Source organism: Leguminivora glycinivorella, chromosome 20 (genome assembly GCF_023078275.1).
Source record: "Leguminivora glycinivorella isolate SPB_JAAS2020 chromosome 20, LegGlyc_1.1, whole genome shotgun sequence".
NCBI lineage: Eukaryota > Metazoa > Arthropoda > Insecta > Lepidoptera > Tortricidae > Leguminivora > Leguminivora glycinivorella.
In genome coordinates this window covers 3,326,005-3,335,539 of record NC_062990.1, presented here as the reverse complement: position 1 = coordinate 3,335,539, position 9,535 = coordinate 3,326,005, and the positions used below count along the sequence as shown (strand labels likewise).

General features: G+C 44.6%; 1 protein-coding gene across 1 annotated transcript; it reads right to left on the bottom strand.

Moving 5' to 3' along the window:
- Nucleotides 1–1,004: 1,004 nt before the first annotated feature.
- LOC125236901 (vegetative cell wall protein gp1-like) lies at nucleotides 1,005–4,388 on the bottom strand. The gene is made up of 2 exons (XM_048143820.1): nucleotides 4,340–4,388; nucleotides 1,005–2,536 (listed from the first exon to the last, which is right to left on the bottom strand). Exons 1-2 carry the CDS (start codon nucleotides 4,386–4,388, stop codon nucleotides 1,005–1,007), a joined length of 1,581 nt encoding a protein of 526 aa, XP_047999777.1.
- Between the last annotated feature and the right edge of the window lie 5,147 nt (nucleotides 4,389–9,535).

The following is a 9,535-nucleotide window of genomic DNA, read 5'->3' as shown; positions in this document are numbered from 1 at the left end:
GGGATTTAGTTTGTAGCGGTATGGATTTTGTATTTGACGGTATTACTGGTGACCGGATCGCGACGGTATTTTACTTTTATGCGGGCGGGAACTAAATGAGCTATTGTTACTGGCTATCCTTTCTCCCGAGTCTCCTAAGACTCCTAAATTGTGAGTTTTTCGGTTGGGCGCCAAATGTGATGTTCTGCCTGCGCAGGACTCACATATCCTCCGTGCCTGATGGGCCTGGGAGGTTTTACCGAGCTAGTCTCAGATGTGGGAGAAAGGGGGTGCAAGGCGAATAGAGAGAAACAACGGTTTCACTTAACTAATCGGGCTTTTATGCCGTTTATTCACACACACAAAATAACCTTAATACTATCGCGGTAACGCCGCTTATCCTATGCTATATCTAACCTTCCCCGGCCGGCCGGGGTTAAACGGAATCAATCTAGGGTGCCGGAAGGGCCTACAACTACAGGGACCTATCGAGGGTCAGGAGGTAGGAAACCGTAACCCGGCCTAGGCGCGAAATGGTCACCCCGGCCCTGATCACGGGGGAGATAAAATAAGGTAGGAGGGTTTCAGAGGGTAGGAATCGTAACCCGGCCTAGGCGCGAAATGGTCACCCCGGCCCTGATCACGGGAGAGGTAGGATATATAGGTAACCCGGCCTAGGCGCGAAATGGTCACCCCGGCCCTGGTTTGGGAATTCGCTGGTAATCGGATATCAACCCGGCCTAGGCGCGAAATGGTCACCCCGGCCTTGGTTGTTGGAGGATAAGTGGATGGGAGCGTCGCCGTGAAGCGACGGGGACGGAAAGGGCCGCTGCATCGTGTGTTTTCTGGTCGACCCCCTCCTGGGGGGAAGATCTTGGCCTTTCCATCTCACTTTGAGATTCTTGGCGGCGTTGTTTTGCCGCCCGCTACTGCGGGCGCTTCTCTAGTTGCCTTCTAGGCGTGGCTTCTTCGATGGGCCGCCGGCGAAGCCGGCGGGCCATCTGTGGCTGACTGGCGGTGGCCTGTCAGCAGTGTTGCGGGGGGGCTGCGAGTGCTCCTTCTCGGCGTCCTCCCTGGCGTGCTACCGGGTCCGGTGGGCGTGCGTGGTTCGTTGGCGGGCGACGAGTCTCCAATCTCGGCGCCCAGGCCCGTCTTCTCCTTGGAGTCGGCGGGGGCGGGTGCGGGTGTCCTTTGGGCTGCTGCGTGGGTCGTTGTTTTGAGGCGACGAATCTCCAACTTCGTCGCCCCGGTTTGTCGGCTCCGCGGGCCGACAGTCGACGACTGGTGTTGTCTGGTGGGCGTGCGTGGAGCGGCGCGGTGCTCTGCCGGCGGGAAGTCAGGCGCGGTGGTGTTTTTGTTGCGGCGACTCGGGGTGGGTAGTTGAGAAAGCAGGTTTCTCTTCTACCCTCCCCTTTGTCTTTGCAAGGCTGCCGTGTACCACCGCTCTTTTTGGTACGCTTTTGGCGTGCTGCTGTATTTTTTGTACGGCAGCCTTGCATCCGGGGTTCGTGGGGTCGCGGCCGTTGGTCCGGGGCCCGCGCTGGGGCCTTGGTGATTGGCGCGACGATGTGCTGGTCGGCGGGCGCGGCCCCCGGGTTGGGGGCCACGGGGCTGGCCGGAGCTGCGGTGGGGCCCTTGGAAGGGTCCTCGGTCGGCTGCGGCGCGGCGTGGCGTGTGGTCGGTGTGGCCGCGGGTCCGGGGTCCGCTGTCGCGGGCGCGGCGGGCGCGCGGTCGGTGTCTGTGGGGTCTGTGGTGGCCACAGCCTCCGGGTTGGGGGCCGTGGGGCTGGCCGGTGCGTCGGCGGGGCCCTTGGAGGGGCCTGCGGTCTGCTGCGGCGTGGGGTTTTCTGGCGGTCGTGGCCGTAGGCTGGGGTAGCGTGCGGGTGCGACGCGCGGTGGTGGGCCGACGCTTTGAAGAACCTCCAAAAACGTGGGCTGGTTGGCTAGGGCGGGTGTGCGCGCGATGCGCGGGGGGGGGCCAACGCTCTGGAGGATCTCCTCGAGCGTCGGCGGCTGCTTCTTGGCTGGGGCAGGTGGGATATAGCCTATCTGTCTCAGCATACTGGCTAGTCTGGTGTCAGGGTTTTCCTCCACGTAGCGGAGGACTGCGAGGTCTTCAGGCCGGAGCTCTACGTTCTCGCCGCGGAAATGCCCCTGTAACCGTCGGTATACTTCCCTACCGCTCGCCGCCTGGGTAGGTGACAAGGGCGGGGACCCGGCTTTACCCGAGCCGTCGGCCAGGATACGATCACGATCCTGGTGACTGCACGGGGGCGGCCGGAAAGGGACTTCCCGCGGGGTCGTAGAGACGTCCGGGGTCGGTGTGACGGTGGGCCGCGGCGCTGGGTGGCCGGCGGCGGGTTCGTGGTTTGATGTGGGTACGCCGAGAAACTCGCGTTTCAGACTACCCACCCTAACCGGCGGGTCGGGGGGGGGTCGTCGCGGTCGGCGTACTTGATGCGGGTAGATGGCCCATCGCGTTTTTCGAAGTACCCACCCTGCCCGAGGGGGCGGGGGTGGCACCTCGGCGCGCGTCGGGTCATTTGAGCGCAGTCGGGCTTCGGATGTGGGCGGTGACACAGTCGCGACGCTTCATCGCCTCTCAGCGCCTAGCATCTAGACCTCTATCCGGTTGCCCAGATTAAGGTCCAGAGCCGGGGCGATCGGCGACGGCTTCAGCTGTCTGCAGGCTGTCCCCTCCGGCGCGAGCCGGGGTCAATCCGGCGAAGATTTTCAAAGAAAATCGCGCAGGATCGTCAGGAGCAGGAGAAGTGGTGCGTCCGAGCGACAGGAGTGTCGGTGGCTGTCCAAGGGCCGCTGCACTGGCTGCGCGCACTTAAATATGGTCGGCCGGCGATCCCCTCCACTGCGCCGTGCGCTGCCGGTGGGCTCGATTCCGCGCGGGGCGCGCCGCTGTGATGACATGGCGCGCTGGTGACATAGCTATGTCACAGGTATTATAAATTAAAAATACTTTTGACCGAATTTATAGCTGAGCATTTCTTTTGTTTTTTGGCACTTTTATGAAATGTGATATTTTTGAAAAAAAAATGCGATTTCTACTCAGAATCACTAGCTTTTTCAATCCTAATAGTTAAAAAACTTGTTCCATACGATCTTTTCTTATTTTGTTACCATTGTGTACAACTGACCTATTTAAAATTCCCAAAAAAAAAAAAAAAAAATAAAAAAATAGCGAAAAAAAAGAAATGCTCAGCAAATGTTTACTTACCCTTATACGGCCGAGCGAGCGTGCACGCGAGGCAGGATAGGGGTACGAGGACTGTAGGCCGTATTCACGCCGAGGCATGTATACGTATAGTGCTCTTCTCAGACTGCAATGAAATTAAAAAAAATGTGCATGGATAGGAAACTTGACTGTAGTTAAAATAAAATATTTTATTCCGTGCACGAAATAAAGCATCACATAATTATAAGAGAAACATGGGCAGAAGTAATTTTTAAATACATTGTTTTATTTAAGTAACAAGTCAGGTAGAAATATATAAAGTAACTGAGTTGACCGTGACGTCACTCTATTCGATTTCATATAAATTCATTAGCAAGTCGTAATGTATATACATATATATATGATTTCGGAAACCGCTCTAACGATTTCGCCGAAATTTGTTGTTTGGGTTTTCGGGGGTGAAAAATCGATCTAGCGTAGCCTTAGATCCCGGAAAACGCGAATTTTCGAGTTTTCATGCGATATTTTTCTTTCGCGTTAGTAAACGTAAAATATGGTCGTTAATTTCGCCGACGGCGCGTTGGCTCCTAGTAACTCAGTCGTACGAAGTCGGTATAATGTTCACAGACAGATCGCAGGTGTTAGTGTTTCGAATCCCGGCCAATAATAAGTTTTTTATTTTTTTTTTTATTTATAAGAGTTTTTTTTTATCTAAAGACGTTTTATAATAAAATAGAACCGAGCGAAGCTCGGTCGCCTAGATATTAAGGAACGTAAAGGCAATATTTCATTGCATCATCATCATCATCTCCTTGCGTTATCCCGGCATTTGCCACGGCTCATGGGAGCCTGGGGTCCGCTTTGATAACTAATCCCAAGATATGGCGTAGGCACTAGTTTTACGAAAGCGGCTGCCATCTGACCTTCCAACCCGAAGGGTAACTAGACCTTATTGGAATTAGTCCGGTTTCCTCACGATGTTTTCCTTCACCGAAAAGCGACTGGCAAATATCAAATGACATTTCGCACGTAAGTTCCGAGAAACTCATTGGTGCGAGCCGGGGTTCGAACCCGCGGCCTCTGGAACGAAAGTCGCACGCACTTACCGCTAGGCTACCAGCGCTTATGCAACATTTCATTGCATGTATGACAAAAAGTTTATTGAACTTACCTCTCATCAATTTGTTGACGGAGATCCTGATTTTCTTCTTCAAAGGCATTACTGACAATGAAACTTAAAAATAGTAGATATACTAGTCGCAGGAACTGAAAGACAGACAAACATTGTGATATAACTAGTTTCCTGCGGCTTCGCTCGTGTTAAATTCTAAACTTGAGGACTGCTTCCTACAAAATTTCGCTTCCGATTTTAGGTAAGTAGGGGTTAGAAAGAGATAAAAAGAAGCCTATGTTACTTTCCATCTCTTCAACTATCTCAGCTTTTTTTTTATTATTATAAATGGGCTTACTCTTGGCCACAGACTAGCCAAAGGCAAAGACGTGGCCTACGATGGAGTGAGCTCGCCCAGAAGATGCCTGTTCACTCTTGATTTGAAGGTTGCCGGGTTATATGAGCTCGGAAATATAGCCGCCGGCAAGGAATTCCATTCCTTGGAAGTGCGCATAAGAAGAAGCAAAGCGCTTCGTACGAATTCGTGGAATATCTACCAAGTAAGGATGGAGACCGGCCGTGCCTCTAAGAGTCCGATGGTAGAATGGGGACGGTGGAATAAGCTCGTGTCGTGTCAGCTTAAAAAATCACGTCAATTCGTCGCTTCGTTTTGCCGCGAAAGAACTAAGTTTAGGTACCGATACTGTTGAATTCAATAGTTATTTGTTTTACAAGGGGGCAAAGTTGTTGTTTAACCGCACGTGCCAATATGGATACCCGAGCAAGCGAAAGATTCCAATATTAGACTGCGAGCGTAGCGAGTAGTTCAAAAAGTGGAATCTTGAGCGTTGCGAGGGTTTCACGGCACGAAAGTTAAACGAACTTTGCCGACGAGTGAAACACAAAATTTTTCACCACACCAACACAAAAAAAATACTGTCTATAAAATATCAATTTATTTAATATTCATGATTCAAAATCATCATTTATCTAGGTAATTTCTACCAGCCAGCTCAAGATATCAAGTTAAAATTTTTATGAAATTACTTTGCATTGTGGATAAAATGCAATTTTGCTATCTTTTTTTGAATAGCAAAGTAAGCCTTTTACCAGTTGGTATGGTGAAAGAAATATATCATCATCCTCCTTGTGTTATTCCGGCATTTGCCACGGCTAATGGGAGCCTGGGGTCCTCTTTGACAAGTAATCCCAATATTTGGTTTAGTCACTAGTTTTACTAAAGCGACTGCCGTCTGACCGTCTCACCCGAAGGGTTATATAACTAGGCCTTATGGTGCTGTTATAGTACGAATCTTCTGAGATAGTTTTTTGGCTTTTGCCGTAATCTGTTAAACAAAAACCTTTGTTTCTATTATTCACGGCGGCTAGCTCCCGTCTCCACGGGACGCGCTAAAGTCTCAGTGTAGTTAAAAAGCAACTATCATGATAGCAATAAGGTTCTTTATGAAACAGTTTGCAGTATGCAGGTAACTTTCTTGAAGATGACAAAACGTGTTATCTCCGAAAGGGCTTTTTATGGATTTGAACCTTATTACTAACGTGATAGTTGCTTTTTAACTACACTGAGACTATAGCGCGTGCCGTTGAGACGGGAGCTGGCCGCCGTGAATAATAGAAACAAAGGCTTTTGTTTAACAGATTACGGCAAAAGCCAAAAAACCATCTCAGAATATTCGTACAACTAGGCCTTATGGTGCACACGGGCATCACAATTGCCAGCAATGCTCATACAATTGCCGCGTTTGTTCAATACGCAACAACTACAAAGCAAACGCGGCAATGGTACCTGAGTGAAATAGGCTACTTGACCCTTTTTAAAGCTTGTCTTATATGATTTAGTATTATCCAATTAATCGAAATAAAATATTACGATATTTTATTATGACCTAAAAACAGCAAAAAATATTTTTAAAGTATACTTTTACGTAATCAGGCGAAAACAACACAGACATTTTAATCTATACATTTTCTGTGCATCAGGTCATTCTACTCGAAAACAAAATTTTCTGACTTTTTAAGTATGAAGGCATAAAGTTCAATATGTCAGTGATTGTTTTGGCATGCAGTAGGGTTCGAATTTGATGACGTCACTACATCGCTGACAGCGTTTTCAATGGCCAAAATAAATGAAAAATTACACACATTTTTAATCGAAAATACGTAGTCATCATACACTTTTAATACCCAAAATCTATAATTTTTTTTATGTCAAATACTAAAGAAGTCAATCATTTATTGTGCCAAATGTGTTGCCCGTGTAACAGCACCTTTATTGGAATTAGTCCGGTTTCTTCACGATGTTTTCCTTCACCGAAAAGCGACTGGCAAATATCAAATGACGATGTTGTGTTCAAAAAAAATTATAGTATTTTATGCAACAGGGGTTTAAACGAGGTCAAAAAAGACGAGTGGTGTTGGTAACAATTTGAGGCGAAGCCAAAAATTGTTAATGAAGACGCCACGAGTATTTTTTGACTCAGTTAAACACCGTTGCATACAATACTTTTTCTACGACCATGCACTTAGGTTTTAATAGTTTTCTAGAATAACTTTCGTGAAATTCACACTGTTCCTGTATTTTGTATTGCCAGCGCAGCTGCCCAAAGCCATCCCCCGCCGGCTTACCAGCCTTACGCACGCGCCGTATCATTATAACAATACGTTGCCATGGTTACAGGGCCAAACAATGCGTTCTAAATTTTTTCGTTACTGCGCCCATGCGCGGGAATCCGGCGGGCGCTGGCTTTGGGGAATATACTTTTATGTAGAGATTTAAAGATCTATATGCACGACCATGTAAAATAAAAAAATAAAATAAAATAATAGTTTACCATTGTCACGTCTGCGCGTCTTTGAAAGTAAATAATATGGCTACGACTAGAATATATTTATACTATTTTATATAATATGTAGGCATAATATAATTGTATTTCAATTTTCTCTGATTTTCCTGATCCGGATCAATGGAAATATCCATAGGAGTTATAATCTTTATATTATAAAATTTATTTTATACAGGATTATATTATTTAATGTATACAGAATGGTTTTGGAGACGTGATCAGAATTTAGAATGCGCTTTTCGTAATCGTTTTGTAGGTAACTATACTAGCATAGATTAAATATAAGAAGATCATACCATCCCATACATTAAAATGCGACCGCCTAAGAACGCGCATACACTACACCACACATAGATGGCGCCACAAAAAAAGCTTTGTTGCCATCGATTATTTGTAGATTGGCGGTAAGTGTCACTTTCGAGCCATAAATCTATGTCAAAAGTGACACTTAACGCCATCTAGAAGTATAATCGAAAGCTACAAGACCTTTTTTTTTGTAGCACCATCTATGTGTGGTGTAGTTAGGGTTGTAAATAGAAAAAAAACCAAATGTTTTTTTTCAGAATTGTGAAAAAAAACATGAAAAAAAACCGAGCACCATGGGTTTTTTTCTAAATATGGTTTTTTTTCAGATGAACAAATAATACGACAATAATGGTTTTTCGTGAGTTGTAACGTGTTTCAATAACAATAACGTACATTTTAATTCAATTAACATTCAGTATACAAACGTTTATTGGGGAATCCCCGATGTTGCGTGTAGCGTGGAGAGGCGGTGGTGTTGCCAACAGTAAATAGTGATAACTATCAACTACAGATTTCGTAAATGTTACTTTTATAAGACCAGAAATTAAAGTATTTGATTAAATTCGTTTAATAGTTAACATTAAGTCTAAAAAACCGTATAAAAGTATTAACAATTTTGCAAATTTTGAGATTTCGTACTTTAGAAAAAAAACATACTCCAGAAAAAAAACTGTTTTTTTCACGGTTTTTTTTCATGTTTTTTTTTCAAGCCAGAAAAAAAACCGTTTTTTTGCAACCCTAGGTGTAGTGTATGCGCGTTCTTAGGCAGTCGCATTTTAATGTATGGGATGGTATGATCTTCTTTTATTTAATCTATGATACTAGTGAGATTATTTTACGATATCGTAATAATATTCAATTCAATTCATTTATTGAACTAAGACATCAATGGAGCTACTAGTGGTTACAAGTGTAAACTGTATAATAGTACATGTGCAACAAGGGGAGGAAGTTGAATATTACTAACGAGAGTAAGTTAAATCGCGACGGCTTGCCGGAGCGATTTAAAGACTCGAGTTAGTAATATTCATACTCCCCGAGTTACACACAATGTTTTTCATCACACTCGCAATGTAAAAAATATGTAAATAGATGTAAAAAAGTTAAGTACGGTACTAGAAATTTCATTATTCCCTTGGGAGAACGATTTTTCTATAACTCACGCTCCGCCTGCATACAATAGCACATTTAAAGTGCGGGTGTGATGAAAACATTATTATGTTGTTTTTTTATTTTATCGCAAAAATACAGACAGACGGACGCGGTAAGAGACTGTTCACGGTCCATGGTCAAACTAAAAATATTTTTGATGTTAATTACTTATTTATTTATACTTTATAAAAAAAAAAGATAAAAAAAAAATTATTGCACAAAAAGACACAAATGAGATGCATTCTTACATAGCTTACAATTACCTACGTGCATAGCTTAGTTGGTTTACCAATAAAAGTATCAAAAGCCGGAATAAATGCTACATTGCATTGTATTCAGGCATTCTCTACCAGTCAACCTTTAGGCTAAACAGAGAAGCCAAAAAAAATGCGGGATATGTAAAGAAAACTAAAGACTTGGTTTGTGTGAAAATACCTTATTTTTTCAATCAAAGTTAAATAATTGAATCATGTCTATAAAATTTACATAACGAAAGTAGGCATGAAAATAAAAATACAAATTATATAAAGTCTATTGAAAGTGATTCGAAATTGATTAGCAATGGTTAGAATAAACCATGATTATGAATTTATTGATGAAATTAACTTATTAACATCAAGGTTGAAATAAAATAAAATATGTATCTACTTACCTACATAAAAACACAAAATACACTCTCACCTGTATTCCCAAAAGAAGTAGGCAGAGCACATAAAACTCATAAAATATCTTCACCTGTCACCACACGAGCACAGTATAATAAAGAGTGCTATCGTACAGTATGGCCACTCCCGCTCCCCGCTGAAAGTGCCGCCCACCCCCCTCTCGGTTACCTCTCAGTTACCGCCTGTCAAAAACGCGAACAGTCGACCTGTCATATTTCACTCATACAAGCACAGTACGCGCTCACCTACACGAGCTTAGAATGTGTGCT

Coding starts and splice junctions, on each gene's coding strand:
- LOC125236901 (XM_048143820.1), bottom strand. CDS start 4,388: ATGCCTTTGAAGAAGAAAATCAGGATCTCCGTCAACAAATTGATGAGA. Junction 2,537..4,339: donor CGTCAACAAATTGATGAGAG/GTAAGTTCAATA, acceptor CCACATCCGAAG/CCCGACTGCGCTCAAATGAC.